General features: G+C 37.1%; 2 protein-coding genes across 4 annotated transcripts in view; both read left to right on the forward strand.

The window, feature by feature from the left end:
• GOLM2 (golgi membrane protein 2) overlaps positions 1–3,091 on the forward strand; it is a 105,231-nt gene extending 102,140 nt beyond the window's left edge. For both annotated transcript variants that reach the window (XM_059372715.1, XM_059372716.1), the window contains one exon: positions 1,003–3,091. In XM_059372715.1, the coding sequence (XP_059228698.1) occupies positions 1,003–1,073 (71 nt within the window). In that variant the 3' untranslated portion in view covers positions 1,074–3,091. The remainder of the gene's footprint in view (positions 1–1,002) is intronic.
• Positions 3,092–10,955: 7,864 nt separating this feature from the next.
• Positions 10,956–24,544, forward strand: part of CTDSPL2 (CTD small phosphatase like 2) — an 83,334-nt gene continuing 69,745 nt past the window's right edge. Inside the window, exon 1 of one of the 2 annotated variants that reach the window (XM_059372718.1) lies at positions 10,956–11,537. The gene's annotated coding sequence lies outside the window, so the exon portion shown is untranslated. The remainder of the gene's footprint in view (positions 11,538–24,544) is intronic. The other variant, XM_059372717.1, reaches the window with a different exon arrangement.

The following is a 24,544-nucleotide window of genomic DNA, read 5'->3' on the forward strand; positions in this document are numbered from 1 at the left end:
AAACCTGTAGTTTATAACAAAATTAGATAGGGATTGCTACTGGCAGATAAGCTAACAGTAATGTGGAGTGACAGGTGATAACCAAGAACAACCCAGAAAAACCTGTCAATGGCTTAAATAAGTCAAACTCCAAGGTATTATAAGGAGTTGCTTAATATAGTTACTCATAGTGGCCTTGAGGGTCTTACTAACAATATTATGTAATAATTTTTTTCTTTTTGATAAAGAAAAAGTTAAGTTTTGGTTAGTATATTTCACTTAAGAAGTTGCTGGTAAGCTCTTTGCAGAGGAGCAGAGAAGTTCACTATAATGTTAAGTACTGGGATTCTGAGTGATTTTTATTTTCCTATCATTTATTTTCTAATTCTTATGTGATGAGTATGGATTCATTTTGTAATTAGAAAAAAAAAAAGCTGTTTTTTAAAGGCATGAAAATGTATACAGAATGGTTTCTACCAAAACTTTAAAGGACTACTTCATCTAGTGGAAATAATATACTTGTGGGTTCCTGAAGTTTTGCTAACTATATCTAGCTCTACTTCTTTCTAATTACATATCTGACTACCATCAAGATTTATTAAAATTAAGTAATCTTCGGGGCACCTGGGTGGCTCAGTGGGTTAAGCCTATGCCTTCGGCTCAGCTCAGGTCATGATCTCAGTGTCCTGGGACTGAGCCCTGAATCGGGCTCTCTGCTCAGCAGGGAGCCTGCTTCCCCTCTCTCTGCCTGCCTCTCTGCCTACTTGTGATCTTTCTCTCTGTCAAATAAATAAATAAATAAAATCTTTTAAAAAAAATTAAGTAATCTTCCAATATACTGGAAGACAGACTTTTCACTGTTAAGCTAAGCTACTAAGAAATAGAATGCTTTTTAGAAGGCATAAAATAACAAGCAGAAATCTACCCTAAGACCAAGAAAAAAAACTGAGGCATTGTTTAATTGGTTTTCTGCAAATAATTTTTAAAATAAATGTTCTTGATACATAACTGTTTCCCTTACAGATGATGAAGAACGAGAACTTCAGATGGATCCTGCAGACTATGGAAAGCAACGTTTCAATGATGTTCTTTAAGCCCTAAAGGAAAACTTCAGAAAACCTAAAGTGCTGTAAAATGGAATCATTTCTACTTTGTTGTTTTTGACTTTTGTTGTAAAGATCAGTTGTAAAGATACATGAGATAGATTTAAGGAAAAACTTTAATGAAGAAATGTACCCATGTACATAGGTGAACTTTTTCATATTGTATTATTAAAGCAGAGATTTTTTTGGTTGTATTACAGTTGAGCCAAAAACAAAATAAGCAAAACTGTAATCTTTGCGTTTAAAATGAACTAATATATATTTTATATTTTATTGAGCCCAATTCTTTCCACAAATGAACAGATAGGAAAAATTGGTTGTACAGTTTATATGTTGCACATAGCATAACCCCAGTGAGAACAGTTACTCAGATGAAAAACTTTTTATTCACTAATATATTCTTGCTAGCCCAACAACTGTTCTGTTCTATCTACCCCTCATCTCATGCTTTTCATGGAGTTATACCTAGAATAGTTACATAAAAGAGGGGTTGGAACCTGAAAGCCAAACACTGGGCAGCATGTGTGCAAAATCATTTCCCTCCCCTACTTCTTTTATTTTATAGAGTGCTGATGTGTTCCGGCAGATTAGCTTTCAGCTGGTGCTTGATGGAAGTTGAGGTAACCTACAAAGACATATTTATGAGTTATACCTTACTTAATTCATGAAATTGTGAAATGCATGATTGACAATATACTTTCAATTTTTATTTTTTCCGCATCATACTAGTACTGTTTAACTGTCATTGGCTAAAATTTTTATATTTTCAGAGTCCACGTTGGTGAAAATATTCATTATTTAAATGCCAGATTCTGAAAGAAGATAAATCAACTTTGAAATGAATCTGTAATCAGTATTTCAAAGCTTCTCTGGTAGTTATAGTGATCTTATTTGACTAGAATTTTTCAGAAGTACTAAATAAGGAGTTTTAACAGGTTTTTATTAATGCACAGATAGGTAGAAGTACAGTGAGGTCTACAGCCATTTTATTAAAATAGCTTAAAAGTTTGTAATAAAGATGAAGAATCTTTGTAATTAATATGTTAAGAACCCATAAACCTCATATTTGCTAGACTTACAAAATTATTTTAAATCCATTTGTCTTTTCTGACACTATTCCATAAAATGCATAAGCTAGTTATAGTTAATCCCTGCTTTTGGATTTAAATCTTTTAAATTTTCTCCCCCACCACAAAATAAAAGGTTTGATCATAAGGAGAAATTTAAGGTTGTTAACTCTGCTTTTTCAGAAAGACTTCTGTTAATTGTACATAAACATGAAATCCACCACCACCCCTCACTTTGTGCTCAGGTTCTAGTAAAAAATTCAGATTTAAAGAGGTAAAAAAGGTGTTCACTTATTAGTGGTGCAAAAATTCTTGGACTTCAGTTTGAAATTATTTACTAACCAGGAAAAGATAGTGATTTACTAAAATTATTATTTCTACCAAATCAAAGTAAGCAATTCATGCCTTTGCTGAGTGTACTCAGGCCTATAATGAATAGGTATGCTAATTCACAGAATTTTAAAAAATGGAGTTAAAGGGAATTGATGTACACTATTTGGGTATTAGGGTGGGAAGATGAATCTAAAACATACTTCTAGTAATACTTTATATTTAATACTGTAAAATCTTTACAAATGAAAACCATGAAATTTCCTGCCTTCGTTTGTCATAAAAACAATCACTTAATTATATGGTAGCTATTACTTATACAACAAAATTTCTTTAATTAATCTATACATTTTATAAACAGAAATCTTGGACCAATTGATAATATTTCTGACTGTATTAACATTTTAGTGCTATAAAATACTATGTGAATCTCTTAAAATTCTGACATTCTACAGTCTGTAATAGACATGCCGGTTTTTATAATATTTTACTTCTGCCTTAAGATTTAGGTTTTTTACATGTATTTTTGCCCGGAATTAAGTGTTAATTTGATGGAAACTCTGCTTTTAAAATCATCACTTACTGGGTTCTAATAAATTAAAATTAAACTTGTTTTACTATTTTGCTGATTCTGATACATATACACATATCACACTCATGTGATGCAAATAGCTACACTTTAACACTAAAATTTGAGCAAATTTAGAATACATTTTAGGCTAAGCTAAATGAGAATGGCAGAAAGATTTATATTGGGGTTGTTTATTGTAGTGCTAGTATATTTAACAAATGCTGAATGCTTCCTATGTGCCCAGCATTGTCTTACATAATAATACTGTAATGGATAAGATAGACCAGGTTTCTGTTCTGATGGAGCTTTGAAGTTGGGAGCTGTCAGACAATATATAAGTAATTACATGAACCAGTTAGTTTTAAATAATGATAAGAACTATTAAAAAATAAAGCAAAGTTCCAAGGCTTCAAGGTGTCTAAGTTTCTAAATAATTAGGTTTCCACTTAACTGAAACATTATAATTGTGAAGCTAGAGTATCATGAGCAAGGAGAGAGAAATGTGACTGAAGAGGTATGGAAAGGATATGGGAGGCAGAAGCTTGTAAGTTCAGGTCACTTGCTACTGACCCATAAAGAGAAAATGTAAAATGAAGTATACGTGGAGGGATGATTCTGGGGAAATGTAAATATGACTTCAAAATCATTTCTAAAATATGTAACTTTATCTTTAAAAAATCTCAAGATTGTGTGCCTTTTTTACTTGTCCTGTATATGCCTGTAACAAAATTTGCTAGAATGAGGAAAGAGAATCTGCAAGAAGAAAAAATAAAACAAAAACTGCATAGTTATTGAGGGGAATAGTTACTTCCCATAATAGCCAGCCTTGGAAACTTCTGTTCCTTTACATACATGTGTGACCCTGTAGTTTCAGTAAGATAATCAAACTGTGTGACATATTCCCAACATCTAGGTTATTGAGTCTTCACATCAATATTCACTTTCAATTGGGCTATATCCAATTCCTTTTAAGACTCTCCTCACTAAGGGTTCCAAATGAAAATTAAACAACTATCCCAAAGAAAGGGGGAAATTTAATGGCCCATGTGAGCAAATGGCATTAAGGACAGGAATCTCCTGGATCTGTGGACAGTTGACACAATTAAATGCTGCTCACTTTGTTTCATCAACTCCCATTTCTGCCTCTGCTTGTTATTTTCTTTCATATAGACCCAGCTTTCCCCTCAAACCTCTAACCATGACTTCCAGCAGCTCATATTTTCTTAGTTGGTCACTTGCGAGCAGTTGCTCCTCTATCCTTAATAACACTCCCAAACAATCTGAGGGAAGGGAGACTTTTGTTTCTGGCTATGACTGAGTAATTTGACTAGCTCTCCTGAATTAGTAGCAACTATGAAACTGGACAGTATATATGAAGTGACTGTTTTGGGGTAGCACAAAACTGAAACTTTAGAAATAAGGGAAATTAAGCAGTTGACCCCCACAATCACCCAGCTTCTTGTGGTGTCAAAAGGCTGAGCTGAGAAGACAGAAATCATGGTGGAGAGCAGCTGAAGCAGCTAGAATCAATGGTGTGGGCATCAAGAGAGAGTTAAATGGTTGGAATCAATGGGGTGAGCATCAAGAGGAAACTATACAAAGAGGTAACCTGAGAAATCCTTGGGGATGTCCACAAATCCATGGCTGAGGGCTGAGCTATACATAATTAGAGCAAGACCACCTAATGCTTACCAGATAGCAGTTGCCACAGAGTTGAGAATGGAATGTAGATACTAGAGGTCAAGAAGTGTTGGCCTAAAAGCAGTAGTCAGGGTACCAAGTTTCCGGGCCTGCCAAGGTAGAGATTATAACAGTTGTGGCATCAGGCTGAAACATTAGAAAGGTTGTACCTTGGGAGTAAAGACCATGCCATAGTGTAAGAACTTCATAGACCTGCCCAAACATGCTCTGACAAGGTTATAAGAGAGATTATATGGAGATTGAGTCCTGCCTGCCAAGTTAGAACTTAATGAAAGTCCTTGGGCTTCTCATAGATAAAAACTAGTAACAAAGTGTAAAACCGAGCCTGTAGTTGTTTAAATGATTACTCACTAACTGAAGAATCTCCTAAAACAAGAATCATCACTTTTCAGAAGATAACAGAATCCAGAACCTGTATAACATATATACAATGTCCAATACTCAATAAAATGTTACTAGACAAATACTTGAAATGTGTTCCATAGCTAACAAAATTAGATGGTTATTGTTATGTTAATATAGGTTTTAAAATTTATGTTTAAAAATCAAATGGAAATGTTTTATTTTTTATTTTTTAAAGATTTTATTTATTTGACAGACAGAGATCACAAGCAGGCAGAGAGGTAGACAGAGAGAGAGGAGGAAGCAGGCTTCTGGCTGAGCAGAGAGCCCAATGCGGGGCTCCATCCCAGCACCCTGGGATCATGACCTGAGCTGAAGGCAGAGGATTTAACCCACTGAGCCACCCAGGCACCCCAGATGAAAATGTTTTAAATGAGTGAACAAATAGAGGATCTCAGCACAGAAATGAAAATTATAAAAAACCTAATGGAAATTCTAGACCTGCAAAGTATAATAATTGAAATGAAAAATTCATTGGTTGGGCTTAATTGCAAATTGCAATGGTGGTAGAATGACTGTGAAGACATACAAATGTACTTTAGGTATTTGAAAATAGAGGGTTAAATGTTGAGATACCCAGAAATGTGGATTTGGGGTTCATTCAATATTTGGTGAGTGCTCAAGATGTCCACCCCACCCCCTAACACATAAGCCTAAAGATTCCATTATGAAAGAACAATGATCATTCTTTCAATTAGTTATTGCTTACCTAATATATATGGAGAATCGTTTTGAGTACTAGGGTTACAACAGTGATAAAGTCTCTGCTTTCATGGAACTTATATGCCAGAGGGAGAGATCATTATTTCCTATACTCATATTGATAAATTCAAAAGAAAAGTCAGAATAAAGGAATAGTGATGGAGGAGTGCTATTTTGAAAGATTTTACTTATTTTAGAGAGTGGGAGAGAGAATGCAAGCAGGGGGAAGAGCAGAGGGAGATAATCTCCAGCAGACCCCTTGCTGAGTGCAGAGCCTGATGCAGGGCTTAATCCCACAACCGTGAGATCATTACCAGAGCTGAAATCGAGAACTGGACATTTAACTGACTGAGCCACCCAAGTGTCCCTAAGGGCTGCTATTTTAGATAGGATCATCACGTGGTAAGAGAACAAGCCACGTGAATATCCTGTGCAACACTATCCAATAGAAATATACAACAAGCTACCTATGTAATTTTAAATTTTCCAGTAACCACATTTTTTTTTAAAGATTTTATTTATTTATTTATTTATTTATTTATTTATTTATTTGACAGAGAGACATCACAAGTAGGCAGAGAGGCAGGCAGAGAGAGAGAGGAGGAAGCAGGCTCCCTGCCGAGCAGAGAGCCCGACGCAGGACTCGATCCCAGGACCCCGAGATCATGACCTGAGCCGAAGGCAGCGGCTTAACCCACTGAGCCACCCAGGCGCCCATCCAGTAACCACATTTTATTTTTATTTTATTTTTATTTATTTTCCCTCCCTGGCTCTTCCCTCCCTCTCTCTCCCTTCCTCTTCCTCACTTCCTCTCCCTCTTCCTAGTAACTGGATTTTAAAAAACTGGTGAAATTTTTATATTTAACCAATATATCCAAAATATTACCGTTTTAATAGGTAATCAACATAGAATACTGCTAATGAGACATTTTATATTTTCTTTTGAACTAATCTGAAATCTAGTATATATTTTACATTTATAGTACATCTCAGTTTGGACACTAAATTGTCATTGGAAATATTTGATTGGTATTTAGCATTATTAAAATTTATGTTTGAGTATGTTCACAATACTTATGTTCCATGCATACTTAAAAGTTTTCCAATAACTGAAACAAGTATTACATTTTTTCAATAGACTTTACTTTTTAGGGCAGTTTCAGGTTCACAGCTAAATTAAGTAGAAAGTAGAGAATCCCCACATACTCCATTCCTGCATACGCATGTGTATATGTGCACACACACACAGCTTCCTGCAGCAGTGTAAAATTATTTGTTAAGATTGATAAACCAACGACTGTACAAATTATCAACCAAAGTCAGTTTACATTAAGATTCATATTTGGTATTGTAAATTCTATGTGGGTTTGGACAAATGTATAATGATGTGTATCTATCATTATAGTATGCAGATTAGTTTAACTGTCCTAAAAATCCCATGTGTTCCACTTAACTCCTTCCTTACCCCTACCCTGGCAGCCACTGACCTTTTTACTGTCTCCATAGTTTTATCTTTTTCAGAATATCATATGATTATAATCAAACAGCATATAGCCTTTTCAGATTGGCTTTTTCCACTGAGTAATATGCATTTAAGATTTCTTAAGATATGCATTTATGCATATGCATATTTAAGTATATGCATATTTAAACATATGCATATGCATAGATGCATTAAAATTTCCTTTTAGCTGATTACTATTACATTGTATGGATATATCACAGTTTACCATTCACCTATTGAAGGACATCTTGGGTGATCCAAGTTTTGGCATTTACGAATAAAGTTGCTATAGACATTCATGTGTAGGTATTTGTGTGGACTTAAGTTCAACTTCTTTGGGGAAATACCAACAAGCAATTGTTTTTATTGTAAAATACACATAAAAAGTAAAATTTATCATTGTACATTTACATGTAAAATATACAATTCAATGGCATTAAGTACATTAACAATATTATGTAACCTTCGCCATTAACTAGTTCTAGATAGAACTGTTTCATTATCCCAAATGGAAGCTCTATTAATTATGCAGGTATTAATTTTAAAGTTTAAGCTGATTAGGGGCACTTGGGTGGCTCAGTGGGTTAGGGCCTCTGCCCTCGGCTCGGGTCATGATCCCGGGGTTCTGGGAATGAGCCCTGCATCAGGCTCTCTGCTCAGCAGGGAGCCCACTTCCCTTCCTCTCTCTCTGTCTACTTGTAATCTCTGTCTATCAAATAAATAAATAAAATAAATAAAATCTTAAAGTTTAAACTAATTAAAATGAAATAAAATTAAAAATTGATTTCTACAGTCACACTGCCACATTTCAAGTGCTCAGTAGCCACACATGGCTTGTGGCTAGGGGCTGTTGAATAGCATAGGTCTAGGGGAAGAGAATTAGAAGCAGAGAAACAATAAATACAAAATCCTTGATACAGGAATATATTTTTTCAAAGAACAGTTAGTTGGATGGTATGGCGGGAATCCAAATAGCAAGAGGTAGGGAATATAGTAAGGTAACCAAGAGTGAGCTAATGAAGGGCTTCACGTGTCATAATAAGGATTTTAGATTTTAAGGGTGATGGAAAATTTATAAAGAGGTTTAAAATGATCAGTTTGGGTATGTGTTAGATTGAAGGAGGTTCAAGAATGGAACAGGAAGACTTAGAGTATTTCAGGTCAGAGATGATGGTTCTTGACCTAGGGAGATGGCTGGGGTGATAAGTGTTTGGATTCAAGATATATTTTCAAGGTTTAGTTTATTGCACTTAAAACAGAAAGGATGAAATATGAAAAAGAAACTGCATTCTATAAGGTGGAAAATACTAAGAGAGAAGCAGGTTTGAGAGAAAAGAGCTTAGTTTTGACAATGTTATGTTTCACTTGATCATTGCCATCAAGTCACTGCAATATTAGAGCAAAATGGCAGTCTGATATTTCAATATTTATTATATTACTTCCTTAATGAGTTGTAGTAAGAGTGATAAAATTTATCTCATAGAGAATTAATATAGGAGTGGATTGTGAAGTACATATGCCTTATCAGATAAATGGTAAATATAGTCCATATACTGTGAAATAAGGGTCTCTTTGAAGGATTCTGTTGAATATCCAAGATACTTCTTCTACATTGCTTAGTAAACATCGTATTTCATTAATGTTTTCATATAGTAATAGTTACATATAGTTTAGAAAGGATGAATGTCACTAGGTTTTTGCATTAATTTTTTCCCCTATGGCTACCACTTTGCATCTTAACACACTTCAGTTTTTTTAAAGTTCATATTTTTAAACCTTTATTTTATTCTAAAATCTTGGACAAGATTTTTACTGAAGCTTAATGACAATAACAACCATCAGATAAGGAGCAACGAAAACACCCTGTTAAGTGTTTCCCATAAATCTCATTTGATCTTCACAACAATCCACTTAGATACTGCAGAAAACTGTCTAGTAGAGACTATTAGATGTAAATAAAGGTAAAAATCAGAACATAATACAGTTATCCTCTGTGAAAAAATGCTGTTAAAATGTTAAATAAATTGCAAAGACATTTCAACTTGCTACCAGCAGCCTTACTAAACTTAACATCTAACAATAACAACATTGCCACAGGAGACAGTTGGATATGGTGTAATGAGCAGAAGGAGAGCTTGACTCCTGATTGTGTTTCTTAACTAGTGGATTATTTTTTTGTATAGGCATCTGTTTTTCCTTTTTTCTCCCCTATCCCCACCATCAAAAAATTTCAATGGTTTCAGCTGAAGAGTTGGGGGACTAATATCACCTATTCTACTTATTTCATAGAGTTGTTAGGAAAATCAAATTGCATTTAAAAGCATTTTATAAATAGTATAATTAAGTTTTAGGAGAGAACACTGGGAAGTTACTACTACTGGCAACATTTTTTTCCCAGAAATATTTCCAATTTTTATCTAATTTAAAAATTATTTTGGTAATCAATTGGGTAATTGTTTAGTCTGTATTCTATTGCTTTCCATGATACAGACTGGATAATCAGTAACTGTTGATTTCCAATTAGTTTTTCAGTAATCTATTATTTTGTGGACTAATACCAGTTCTGCACGCTGTTAGTCAATGTCTCATTCAGAGCATTCTTGTATTATGAAGATACCGGGTGCAAATGAACTCTGGATCTGCAATACATAAAGCTTTCAGGAGACAACCCACCTGCTCCACACCTTGAAAAACCAGATTCACAAGGGTTTTCTGCTAACCTTCGTCTCATCTCTCTCCACTATCTTCCCCTCAACTCCTGTATCCCTGGTTCACAGAACTTTTCCCCTAACTGATCAATGCAATCTCATTTTTGGATTTTTCCATTTGTTTCCATCCGACACCCTTCCTTTGTAACATCAAATCCTCATGTCATCTCATGAAAGCCCTCCCAGACCCCCAGTTGTACGCCTGTCAAAACTTCTTGTGGTCATTCTAACACATTGTATTTAAATTGTTTACATGTCTCTCTCCTTCAATAGACTGTGAACTCTGGGAAGGCAGGGTCCGTGTCTGCCTTGTTGTATCCCTCGCATCTAGTATGGTCCTCATACTGTTTTTTCAATAAATAGTTCTTGATTGAATAATGTGAATGGTCCGGAGTTTTAGTAAACAGATGATACTCTTCCAGCCACTACGCTTGGTATTCTGATATTCTACTAGGGCTGGACGCTTGGATTGACACATTTTCACCCCGTGAGGCTGATGCTAAATCTTTAGACCCAGGCATGCAGGTAGGAACCCATTTGTCTGAATGATCAGACTTCTTGGCAGAACCACCGTCGACATCGTTTGAAGTCGTATGACAGATCCACAAGCGACTGCAATGCTCTCTAGGCAGAGAGTTGGAAAGAGGACCTTTAAAGGGCCACTGGGATCCCTGAAAAGATGGAAGGACTCATCTCACCACGGCCTCGGGCAGCGCTCTCTGCACGCTACCTTCTCCAGCGCGCCAAGGCGTTAGTCCCACCCGGTCCCACTTGGCTCCACCCACCTGGCGCGCCTGAGTTACTAAACCCTAGCGGCCAGGGTGAGCGACGCGTTCCTAAGCCCCGCCTCCGGGACGAGGGCGCGCTCCCCCTCCCACCTGCCTAAGCAGTTCCGTTAGCCGCGGGAGGAAAAACCGTCCTTCGGTTCCCCGCCTCTTCACTCCCAACGCTTTACTCCCTACTCCCCCTGCAATCACTACACAACCAGCTACGGAGGCCCCTAAAGTACAAATAACCCCCAGGCCCTGGCGTATCCTGATTGGTTTTGTCCTTGTTCCTCCATTCGGTCCCAGGGGCCTGCGTTCAATTTTTGTCGGGAATCTGGCTTGTGTGCTTCTTCTGGCGGCAGGAACTCCAACGCTCTTCACGGAAGTAAAAATTGTTTGTTTTTTGTTGTGGGTTTTTTTTTTGTTTTTTTTTTTTTGCCTCTGAGGCCTCCCGCATTCCTTCCCTCCCACCACGCGGAATTGTGGCGGGAGGGGGAGGAGGAAGTCAAGGCGCCTGCGCGGAGAGGCCGCTTTCCATCCGGGTCTCTGTCCGTGCGGTGCAGCAGGTCGGTAGGCGGGAAATGGCGACTGGCTGAAGGAGCTGGTTCTGTTGCTGCTGCGGGCTAAGCGGGAAAGACACCACACATTGCGCAGTCGGGACCATCGCCGGAGCCTGAGGACACTTCTCTGTCGTCACAGTTAGGTAATCCCCCTCGTCCAGACACTGCCGTTGCTTCCAACCTTAGTCCTCCTCCTCTTCCAGGGCCGTCTGCCGGGGTCTCCTCCCCTTCTTAACCCGGTTCTCCAGCGGCTCCGGTGCCTTGGTAGGCATGCACTATTGGCGCCTTGTAAGTGCGCCTTGTGGAGCCGCTCTTCTCTGGACTTTCCCCTGGGAACAGAAAGGGAGCTCACTTCCCGCCAGCTTCAGCTCCCAGGCTGCGGCCTGTGTTGTGATTTCTGGGGTTAGATTTCACTTTGCTACCCACCCCCACCCCGATCTCGCGTTCCTAGTCCCAAACCCTGTGGTCCCTCCCGGTAATTGGGTTAGATCAGCTTTTCTAACCTTGGCCCACCTAATGTTTTCGGTATTTTATTCTTTCTAGTAGGGCGCTTTTAGGGGGGCGTTGCTCTTTCTCAGTTTTTATAAACATCTTTTAAGGATCTGGAATTAGAAATTTCATCAAGTTCTGTTTATCTTCTGTACTGATAAAATGTTGAGTTGACATTGTTACTTTCTCGAATCAAGAGTGGTAGTAAAGGACAGCCCATGTGGAAGGCCTGTGGTTTCTGTAGTGGTCAATTAAGGGTGAATGTTACCGGCCGTAGTATTCGACGCTTTCTCTGGGTGTTAAATGACTATGTGGATGTTTACTCTTTCATTCTTGACTAGAATTCTGTGGTAAATAATTGCATAAGTAAATCGTGTTTATTTACTTCTCACCCTAGTGGTGGCTGGATGTGTGAATGATGTTAAGCACTTTAGAGTACCTTAGGGAAGCCTAAAGAGATACTGCTCGTAAACTGCCCTAAGATCCTGAAATGAAATGTACTTAGTAAATGTTCCTCCAAGGCAAGGATTTATTTTTCTAGTGCCAATAAAGCGGTACAGTGATTACTGCCCAATATGGGTATACAAATTAGTGGTTTAAATGATAGATTTATCTTAGTAGTTTTCAGATTGTAGATTTCTTTATATACAGTTTCCCCATTCTTTGCCAAGTTTTTAATTTTCGTTTGTTGTCCAAATGTAATCCTTATAAAAGCAAGAAAACTGCTAGTTAAAGCTAGTTTTATAGCCCCCCACTTTTAACCTTGCAGACCAGTTGTCCTAAAGAGAAGAAATGAGGAGGTTGTTGGTGTTTTCAGAATTTGTTTTCCATCTTGCAGAATTTGGGGCATTGATAGGTTTTTTTCCCCCCTTTAACTAGTCAAATTAATTTTTTAAAAATATGGTTCATGTTACACATCAGTTGACGTTTATAACTCAAAGGTTTTCAGTTCTCTAGGTTCAGTTTAGAAGACTTCACTAATGTTAGCATACTGGGGTTAAATTTCAGTGATAAACAAGAGCATGCCAACTTCATTATAGTTGTCATTTGGTAGATTCCCCCCCAAGGTCATAAAGAAAGTCAAGGCAAAAGTAGCTCTTAGGTGAAGCAGTCTTTTAGGATTGACTTGAACCTCATACTTGTCTTCTAAGACCAAAAGAATAGGGGATGGGAAGTGAAGGTGAGGGCATATTGAATACTTGCTGAGCCTATTTGTTTAAAGAACAGGGCCAAATATGTGACTTAAAGTAATGTAAATTATTGGACGGGTGTAGGTTTTATCTCTATTTTAATGACCTTTTTGGGTAGTTGATAAAGCACCGTTTTAAGTAAAATTTGATTTATAGATAGCTGAGTTAAGGAAATAGATTTTGTAATTGTAAATAGGTAGTAAATCTATTAAATAGATTAAATAGATTGTAAATTGTAAATAGATTTTGTCTTCAAGAATTCCCCCAAATTGTTTTAATTCTGCATTCATTCAGTACCTGTGCTCTTTTCATACTCTTCTCAGTATGGGTTGAAAGGTTGTAAGAGCTCTAAGTGGTATAGTCTTTAATCTCTGTGGACTTGTAGCTGTATAGAAATTCCAAATAGGATTGTACAGAAAAATAGGATTGGTATGTTTTATAATATTCTACATAATGTTTCCAGCATTTCATTTGAGCTAGTAATGCTATTCTTTTTCCACTGTTAAGAAATGAAGAATTGGGGAAATTTTTTCTCTCCCAAATTTATTTAACTATTCTCATGTTTGAGATTTCTGGTCTAGAGGTTTCTTCACAAGATTATTGCAGAACAAAATCTATACAGTTCTGGTTTAAAAAATAATAACTTGGACCTGTTGTTCAGAAAGATGTACTAAGCTCTAGACTTGTAACTATAGAATTAATTGCAGATTGAATGAAATGGTATTAAATTATCTTGGTCATAGGAGACTGTACTTTGGATTAATGCAATAAAGAATAAAGTGGTTTGTTAGAATTTGAAATAAACAGTCTGTAATTATATTTGAAACTTACCAAGCTGTTGTGAAAAGCATAAAGCAGAAAAGACACTAAGTCATAAATAGCAAATGTTCTGAGAAGGTCTCATATATGGTATGCTCAAGTAATTATTCTGGGTAGGTTAAAAAGTTATCTGACCATTTTAGGGGCACCTGCTTGACCCAGTTGATAGAGCATGCAACTCTTGATCTTGAGGTTGTGAGTTCAAGCTCCACATTAGAGGTATATAGAGATTACCTAAAATTTTTTAAAAATTAAAAAAAAATTACCTGACTACTTTAACTGGATTAAATACAAAGTGTCATTTGCTCTGCTTTGAAAATGAGAAAATTTAACAGATATAGGACTTATGATAAAGCCATACAGTTGTAGTTTTAGTTTTCACTTATTTGACATTTCTCATGAGGTATATATCTAAGCCAGACGTATAGTCAGTACTGGTTGTATAGGACTACATTAATTTTTAGTTTAAACTGTGTTAAATTGTAACTGAATCTACATTACAGATAGATAGATTAGGTGGTTGACTGTAGTATGAGAATTGCCAATGCCAAACTTTGTGTCTCTCCTGTGTTATGGAATTCTTTTTAAAATGATCTGTTTAAAATCATAAATTCTCTGGAAGAGAAACTTTAAGCTATTATCTTTTATTGGCAATATTATCCCATATTAGTTTATCAAATAAACTTGCTGATACCACAAACAGGTGAGGGTTCAGAGGCAGTGGCATGTAGAAGTAACCTTTTAGGTACTCACTGATCAGGAGAGGTGTGGCATATAGGAACACTGTCTAGCAGAGAAAGGCATGGTGGGGGTTGAGTTGTAGTGAGAAGCTTGGGTTTCTTGGGGTCCTTTAGGAATCTTGTGAATTTGACAGTAATGAGGGGTGAGACTAAGTGTGGTCTAAAGAAGAATGGTAGAACCATAAAGATAAATAGGCTTGTAGGCTTGGCCAGCCCTTTTGTTTGTTACCCTCATCTGCAGGTCCCCCAGTTAGTATGGTATTTTTAGAAGAGTGAAGGGAAACTCTGGTATGCCACTAAAAAAAAATAGTATTGTAAAATTTTTACAAAATGAGTCTTTTAACTTTATTATAAGGTCACTATAGGCCATTTGAGTATATTTTGGATCCCCTATTTTATGGTATTCATAAACTCTCCTGTATTAATTTAGAGAGATTGTAGGAAAAGAAGTATGTCTAGATTAAACATGAATCATCAGCATACTTTGGCTTGAGGTTCTAGCAATCAGGTTTTTGTAATATGTGTTTACTACTTTAAAGAAACATAAAGCTGTGCTATTAGAAGGCTCTTAAATACTTCAGAAATAATTGAGATTAATATTTAGTAGTAGTTGCTTATATAGTGTAGGAAGAATTTTTTTTCTTTGGACTAAGTACTTCCATATCGAGAAATTCTTCGGGGGACGGGGAGCGCCTGAGTGACTCAGTTGGTTAAGGGTCTGTCTGCCTTTGAAGCAGGTCCTGATCCCAGGGTTCTTGCTCCTTGCTCAGCAGGGAGTCTGTTTCTCCCTTTGCCCCTCCCTCTGCTCATGCACTCGAGCTCTCTCTCTCTCTCTCTCTCTCTCCAATAAATAAAATCTTTAAAACAAAATTTTTGGGAAGTAAAAAAGCAGAGCTGTGGCTAAAAGTAAATAAAGGGAAGATTAAGACCCTGTTAGCAGCATAACCTGATATTTTAAGTTTCTCGTGTTGACCAGTTTAAGTAATCTTTAAGTAGGAATTTAAAAGAATGCCTTATTTTTTTTTTTTTAAGATTTTATTTATTTATTTGAGAGAGCACGCATGAGCAGGGTGTGGGGGAGGGCAAAAGGAGAGGGAGAAGCAGATGGGGGCTCAGTCCCTGGACCCTGGGTTCATTACCTGAGCTGAAGGCAGACACTTAACCAACTGAGCCACTTATACCACTTATACCACAGGTGCCCTGAGTATATTACTTGTTAAAAATATCCAGAACATGTATCTTTTTAGTTGAGAAAAAAACTACAGTTATTTGTTTTAGTAATAATTGCTTTCTTCCTGGTATTCCCCAAATATGTATGATTAACCTCTCACTGATATTACAAGTGTCTGCTTTAGTGTATTTTGTTAAATAAAATAATTATACAATCCTTTAATTTTCTGAGGTACTGATAAAAATTATTTGAAAAATATTTACAGTCACATTTCAAACAATCATGCACTTTTTCCTTATTAGGACATAAGGAAATATACCTTTTTATTTTTTAAGTCACAGCAAACAAAAGGTATTTCTGTTAGAGAATTACGATTATACCTTGCCTTTGACTAGTCACTTATTTATTTACTTTTAAAGATGTGGGACTCAAACTCATGACCCCAAGATCAAGAGTTCCATGCTCTACCTACTGCCAGCCGGGTGCCCCTATTCGTGATTTAAATAGAAATTCACTCTGGGTGCCTGGGTAGCTTCAGCCCATAGAATATGTGACTCTTGATCTTGGGGTTGTGAGTTCAAGTCCCATGTTGGGGGTAGAGTTTACTTTAAAAAAAAAAAAAGTTCACCCTTCTTCATAGAGCTTGTCTTTAGTTTCTTTCCATCAAAATGACTAGTTTTTATGTTGTAGATAGTATAAGAATAGTAGGGATTATTTGAGATACTATAAATGTATTTTGGGCAAAGGCCTTGGTGTTTTTACTACATAATTTTAAAGATTTTTAGTTATTTTCCTTTTTGTCAACATCTCATTGGTTCTTTATAAATTAATGTTTTCTGCAGGTTTCAGATTTCTACTGGCCTGAGAGTAGGTTTAAATTTTCTTTAAATAGAAGTTTTAATCAGAGAGTATAAATAAGTAGCTGTATGTTTCCTCTTTCCCAGTTTTGGTGAGAACTACTTAAATAAAAAGCACTCTGGAAAATACTGCTAAAATTAAATTCACTTTTTTAATTTTCCAATTTTCCTTGTTAATGTATCTAATAAGTACATTACAATGTAGATGTATACAGGTGACCCAGCAAATTAAAAAGCAAAAATGTTGGAATATATAAATGTTCTCCAAAGGAAGTAATATGGAGAAAAAATGATAGAATAGAGTGACAAAATTCATATGTGCTTTTTGAGGAAAAATAGAAGTTTCTCATGAATATTATGGTACTCAATTATTAAGAATTCAGAAATTTTAAAAAAAGAATTCAGAAATTATATTTTTGCTAGCACATTATGTTATAAAGTCTAATTTAGGGAATTTCTTTCATAACCATGTAGTTGAATGCCGTTTTTACAGGATGCTTAAAGTGTATTTATTGAAGGTAGTTAAAATTGAAACAATCTCCAGATTATTGTTCTGTTAAAGATTAGGTTAAAGAAATAAAAATGTTCTCAGCAGAACATAACTACCTCATGCTCTCCATAACATACATTGATTTTGCCCCAAGGATATTTCTACTGGGGAATATACTAGGTTTTAAGTTGGGGTACTGTTAGTAGTATTTTAAAACATATATCTGAAAAACTGTGCCTTAGTATTTTCAGTGATTAACAAACTGAATAATGTTCTCTATTCTCATAGAGTCTTTTAATCATCACTAATTTAACAGTCCACATATTTTGTTTCTCCAGAGAAAAATAATTGATCATGGATTTAGAAAAAGCATTCTTTGTTGTTATTGTTCATCAAAGAAAACTTTGAGAGGAAATAAACAATTTTATTAACGTAACTCAGAAGCTCTTTTATTTTTTGTATTCTCTCTGTATTTTGAGAAATGCTTTTGACTATAAGTTTATTAATTTTTGTAGTTTCTGAGGAGTCCTGTAATGTTAGCTAACAGAAAAAGATGAAGTCAGGGGTGCCTGGGTGGCTCAGGTCATGATCCCAGGACCCTGGGATCTATTCCTGAATCAGGCTCCCTGCTCAGTGGGAAGCCTGCTTCTCCCACTCCCCCTGCTTATGTTCCCTTTCTCGCTGTCTCTCTCTCTTTGTCAAATATGTAAATAAAAAATTAAAAAGACCCGTCAGGGGCGCCTGGGTGGCTTAGTGGGTTAAAGCCTCTGCCTTCGGCTCAGGTCGTGATCCCAGAGTCCTGGGATCAAGCCCCACATCGGGCTCTCTGCTCAGCAGGGATCCTGCTCCCCACCCCCCCACCCCCACCCTGCCTCCTCTCTGCCTACTTGTGATCTCTGCCTTTAAAATAAATAAATAAAATCTTAAAAAAAAAAAAAAAGACCAAGTCATGTATAAAAAATAGTAATAACTCCAAAGACCACCTATCTTTATCACACACTTTTTTAGAGAAGGATTTGAAGAAAACTCTCCTTGTATTAGAATTGATGCTTATATAATACCCTCTACTTAACTCCTTCTGCTCTAGTTGACTTTTGACTTTTATTAGGTGATAAGTGAGAGAGACAGAGAAATCTCTTCCTTCTCTGAAGTCTTTTAATGAAAGCTTAGGGAAGTAGTGGAGATTAAAGAGGACAGTTGTAATACCTGAAGCTGTTGATTTCAGCTTAGTCAGGCTAGAAATATAGACCTTGAAAACCAATGCTGACACTTTTGAAAGTGTTATTTGGTATCAGTGAAGGTAGTGATTTTAAGCTTTTTCTTTCATAACATAATTTTTAATATAAATTTAGTAGTGATACCGTTTGTAATAGTATAAATTTAACAAACCCATAGAACTCTAGAGCTAATGGAGACCAAAGGGGTCATCTAGTCCAGTAAAGTCTTTGTTTTATTAATGATGAACTATTTTGAAGTTTTTTAAACATGTAGTAAATATTTGTCTTAATTAGGGTGCTGTGGGATGGACTGTGGACTGTATGTAATACAAGGATGAAAATAGCTCAGATGAATTAATGACTCACTTCCCATTTTGGCAGCCTTTTTTTTTTTTTAATTTACATGTGGTGAAATGCACAGATCTGATGTCCGGTAACAATTTCTGCTGTTGAGGAAATGAAATGCTAGAATGATTGTATGACTTAATCATTGCCTGATCAGTGTCACAGCTAACTAATAATAGATTCGGGACTGGTACCTCCCTGTTACCCCTTCAGTATCTCCCTGAGGAGGCTATTCCATAACATTGCATGCATTTATTCTTTATATAGTTGGCATATTATTTATATTTACCTAAATTTTATGGGAAAACCAGACTTTTCCTTTAAAGTTTGATTTCTGATGTTTTTAGTTTTCTTTATATTTATTACCTACTTTTATTTCCCTCTTCTCTGCTTTATTCAGCAAATACTTGTTTAAAGGATGTACATCCATTTAGTACTGGCTGATTTGTTAGGAATCCTTTATATATGTAGTGTGCTCTTTTGTTGTTTTGATAGAAATTTGTGAACTCAAGACCTCAGTAGCAAATGATTGAGTTTATGCTTGTAACATTATTATAATCTTAACGCAAGATAATTTGTAACTGTAATTGTTTGCTTCATATATTGCTTGGAATCAGGAATTTTGTGAAGAGGAAGGAAATCTTATGAGGAAGGAACATTTTTAGTTTTATTTATAGGCCTCTTTTTGTGAGCAGGAATTGATTGCTGCAGTGAGGATTGTTTATGTTTTAATGACATAGTTTTTTTCCCCCATTCTCTCGTCTCTGAGGAAAATGAGAAAAATTATGGTTCAGTTCAACAGAGATTGGGTTTTCTTTTGTACTAGGTTACTGGAGTTACAGATAAGATTTTTGCGTTCAAGACTCTTACAGTCTAGGGGCGCCTGGGTGGCTCAGTGGGTTAAGCCGCTGCCTTCGGCTCAGGTCATGATCTCAGGGTCCTGGGATCGAGTCCCGCATCGGGCTCTCTGCTCAGCAGGGAGCCTGCTTCCCTCTCTCTCTCTCTCTGCCTGCCTCTCCATCTACTTGTGATCTCTCTCTGTCAAATAAATAAATAAAATCTTAAAAAAAAAAAAAAAGACTCTTACAGTCTAGTGGAGCTAAAGATATTTGGATTATTTCAGTAGGATTTGTGGAGAGTTTAAATAGAGATACTCATAGGTTTACTTTAGGCTTAGGGATGTGGAGGTGTTTACTAATCTTACCAGGGTGCATGTTACTAGAGCTGAGCTTTCAGTGATGAAGATAAGAATTAGTTTAGTTGGAAGAATGTTTGAGGTAGAGAAAAGCAGAAGCGAGATACAGCACATTGTGGACAGGAAACTATTTAATCTTCGGGGCACATACAGTGGGGCAGCAAATAGCAATGAAAAAACACTTGGGGGAGGTGTATTGTATAGGGTTTTACATATAATACCAGGGTTTGATCTTTATTTTGAAGGTAGTTAATGAGAAGGAGCAGGCAGATTTGTGGAGTGTGGAGGAATGGATTTAAAGGGGGACAAGACTAAGAAATGTTTCAGAGATTAAATAATAAGGATGTGGTGATTGACATAGGAGACAAGAGAGAGGAGGAATGGGTGGGATGTCTAGGATGATTTCTGGTTAGGTAGATGGTAGAAGCATTACTTGTGATCAAGAATATAGGAGGGGCTCCTGGCTGGCTCATTCTGCAGAGCGTGTGGCTTTTGAACTCGGAGTCAAGAGTTTGAGCCCCACATTGGGTGTAGAAATTGCTTAAATAAACTTAAAAAAAAAAAAAAGGAATATAGTAGAAAATATATAGTAGGAAGAACAGGTTTGGGTTGGATGTGGGGGTTGGGTGGGAAAGTGAGTTCAGTTTTGGGTAAGTTGAATTTGAGGTGCCACATGATGAGTGTGTTGAGAAGTGTTGAGAAGGCTGCTGGATGTGAGTCTGAAATATAAAAGGGATAGAGAAACTAGCAGAATTAATTTTGTAATTGATAGTGAACATTTGGAATAGGCTTTCTCTGCCCCCACCCACTTTGCCAAACCTTTTAGCTGGCCTGCAGGTAAATAGAAAGCAAACTTCATTGCCTAGTTTTAGATTGCTGAGCAATCAGCTTTTTCTGTTCCTGTAATGAGGTCTGGTTTAAATGTTGAAAAAAGGGGTGCCTGGGTGGCTCAGTGGGTTAGGCTGCTGCCTTCGGTTCAGGTCATGATCTCAGGGTCCTGGGATCAAGCCCCGCATCGGGCTCTCTGCTCAGCAGGGAGCCTGCTTCCTCCTCTCTCTCTCTCTGCCTGCCTCTCTGCCTACTTATGATCTCTGTCTGTCAAATAAAATAAATAAAATCTTTTATAAATAAATAAATAAATAAATAAATGTTGAAAAAAGTGGAAACGTTTTACATTATATACTCCCTCATCCCCCACCCCAAGGTCATGAGTTCTTAGGCTTAACATGTCATTGCCCCCATTGCTATGTTTGTTTTATGACGTAATTTACTTAAATTGTGCCATTTTCATTCATTAATTGTGGATTTATTTCCCTAGTGTACTCATTTCCCAATCTTTACTTGTTTTATTCTGTATTACTTATAATAGAAAAGAACATATTTAGTGGAACTCCACAGAAGACCTAGAGGATATATTAAATTCTAACATAAATAAAATTACTGGGATGAAGCAATATGTGCATGTTCAGAACTCTTTCCTTTATATTTTAAGTTTAAATAATATTACTAGGTTATAGCAGGTGTAGTATTGGCAGTTTCTTACTGGTATTTGGCCCAGTTAATATGTATCATTTAATTTTGTTATTAGGATGATGCTGACCTCATAAAATGAGTTGAGAAGTGTTCCCTTCCTTTTTCTAAAAGAGTTTGTGTTAATTCATTGTTTTGTTTTTGTTTTAAATGTTTGGTAGGACTCTTCAGTGAAGTCATCTTCACCCCTGTATTGGACACTTTTCCTATAATTTCAGTTTTTTTAAATAGATATAGGACTCTTCAGGTTACCTATTCTTTTTTTTTTTTTTTTTAAGATTTTATTTATTTATTTGACACATCACCAGTAGGCAGAGAGAGAGAGAGAGAGATAAGCAGGCTCCCCGCTGAGCAGAGAGCCTAATGCAGGGCCCGATCCCAGGACCCCGAGATGACCACCTGATCGAAGGCAGAGGCTTAACCCACTGAGCCACCCAGGTGCCCCTAGGTTACCTATTCTCCTGTGAGTTTTGTTGGTTCATGTTTTTTGAGGAATTTGACCATTTCTTCTGAATTGTTGAATATATGGGCATAAAGTTCTTTGCAATATTCCATTATTGTTCCTGTAATGTCTGTGGGATGTGTAGTGATTTTCACCTTTCCATTCCTGATATTTGTAATTTGTGTTTTTTTTTCCCCCTCAGTCTTGCTGGAGATTTATCAGTTTACTGATCTTTTCTAAAAATTAACTTTTGATTTCATTGACTTTTCTGTTTTCGTCCTCAATGATTTTTGGTTCTGTTGAATGCTTTGTCTCTTGACAGTGGGATATATATTTCTTCTTTGTGTGTCTTGCAGTATTTTTTTTTTTAAGATTTTATTTATTTATTTGACAGAGAGAGATCACAAGTAGGCAGAGAGGCAGGCAGAGAGAGAGGCGGAAGCAGGCTCCCTGCCAAGCGGAGAGCCGGATGCGGGACTCGATCCCAGGACGTGAGATCATGACCTGAGCCGAAGGCAGCGGCTTAACCCACTGAGCCACCCAGGTGCCCCCTCTTGCAGTATTTTTATCAAATGCTAGATATCATGAATAGGACAGTAGAGACCGGGCTTCTTAGTGTAGGGGTCTGGATTAGTTGAGTTTTGGTTTTGTTGTTGCAAAAATTTTTTCTTTGCAAAGAATATTTAAAGTGCACCATTGATTTCAAACCTCTCTAGTGGTACTTTGTCCATTAGCTAGAAATTGAGGCATAAAAAAGTGTTTCTTAGTTTTTGACTTTCCTTGTGCATGTCCCCTCTATGTGGACTATAGATATTCCTGATTCTTTTCCAGTGGGAGATTACTGTTACGTTAATCTGTGCTCGCTCACCTGGGGGTGGAATCAGGAATATGTCTGTTGTCCTGGTCCAGTCTCAACGTAGGGTAGGCCCTATGTCTCTGGACGTCAGGAATGGGGCTCTGTCAGTGATAGCCACTCTGTGCTAAATTAGGCCTTTTCAGGTCTTGTTTAGAAATGTGTTTCCCAAGCCTTGCCTTAGTGGTAGGAGATCTCTGAAGGCAGTGATACTAAGATTCTGGGCCCAAAACTGTTTCCTGCCCCCTCCCACAGTGGTCAAGGGGTTTTTCTTTGACTCTACCCTTATCCTTAATAATGTCTTCACTTACGCCTTGAACATGACTGGACTGGCTGCTCTTTCCCCAGCTTTAAAGTTTTCTTTCCTTAGGGGAGAAGAATCCAGTTAGGGCTTTGATATTTTTCCCCTGGTAGAAGCTGCTCTTCTCTTAAGCCCCGCTCCACAGAAGATTTTTTCTAATCATATGTTCCCATATATTGTGAGTACCTGGTGGAGGTCTGTGGCAAAGATACTGCAAATATAGAGCCCTATTGTGTCTAGGGCTTCCAGGAGTACTACATTCTATGCCAGCCCACTTTGCCTTAAGGAGTTTATTAACAAATTTAGATGAATTATTTTTACCTGCTTTTTTGGCCCCACTGTCTTTTCTCATGCTCTGCTGTAGGTGAGCCAGAGCTTACATTCTGTCTTTCCTAGGAGGGAGTTGTCTTTTCTTGAATATTTATTTGGTTGTCCTGTGACCTTAGCTCTCTGATGGGTTCAAGAAAAGTTTGATTTTGTAGTTTACCCAGTTTTTTAAATTGTTAGGCTGGTAGCATTTTCCTCAAAACTTTCTGTTGTGTAGGCAGAACCCAATTAATGTATAAAAATGGATCTTTAGGCAAAACTCCACAATTAGAGGAGCTTTCCTGTCTGTCCTACAAATTTTTTGTTCTCAGGTTGCTTGGGATAAACTCCCTCTGCCTTTTCCATAGTTTAGTCCCTGTTGGGGGGTCTGGTGCTGCAGGGTCCGCCTGATGATAGAACACTGTAATCATTGCTCTGACAGCCAGCCAGGGCAGAAGGTTGAGGTGCCGGATGGAACATGCAGCGGGAAGAGCAAATTTTTTCCTCTTCCCTAAGTATTGTGGTTACCCCCAATCTACCTTATGGTTAGCCCTTCCTTTACAATTTTTTTATCTTTCCCCCAAACCTATCTTTCTCCCAATCCTGCTTATCCTGTTATGAAAGGCCCAGAAAAACCAGGTAATATTAAAATTTTTTTGTCCCAAATTTAGATGAACTGTTTCGGTACTTTATATCTGACAACCCCACCATTTTTTGGTCTACGGGTTATTTTGTCAGTTCTTAAAAGTAGTAAATATATAAACAGCAGAGTATGGGGGCAGATTTTACTTGTCCCCTTTTCTGTACTTTCCTTTCCCCTTTTCTGCATTTCTGTTCTTCCCCGTGTAGTTTGTTAAAAAGTTAAAAAATAAGGGATTTTGTTTTCCTATTCCAGAGTCCCCATCTCTCACTCTCTTGGAATCCTTTACCTTACATTTTCATAGTAGCTCAGAGAAAGGGATTAGATGGAGACCTGTAGGGTTCCCCACCCCCCTTTTAGTTGTGGTAAAATATAGAAAACATAAAATTCACCTTTGAAACCTTTTTTTTTTTTTTTTAAAGATTTTATTTATTTGACAGGCAGAGGCGGGTGAGAAGCAGGCTCCCCGCCGACCAGAGAGCCCCATGCAGTACTCGATCCTAGGACCCTGGGATCATGACCTGAGCTGAAGGCAGAAGCCTAACCCATTGAGCCACCCAGGCGC

The sequence above is a fragment of the Mustela nigripes genome, chromosome 13, assembly GCF_022355385.1.
Source record: "Mustela nigripes isolate SB6536 chromosome 13, MUSNIG.SB6536, whole genome shotgun sequence".
NCBI classification, from domain to species: Eukaryota; Metazoa; Chordata; class Mammalia; order Carnivora; family Mustelidae; genus Mustela; species Mustela nigripes.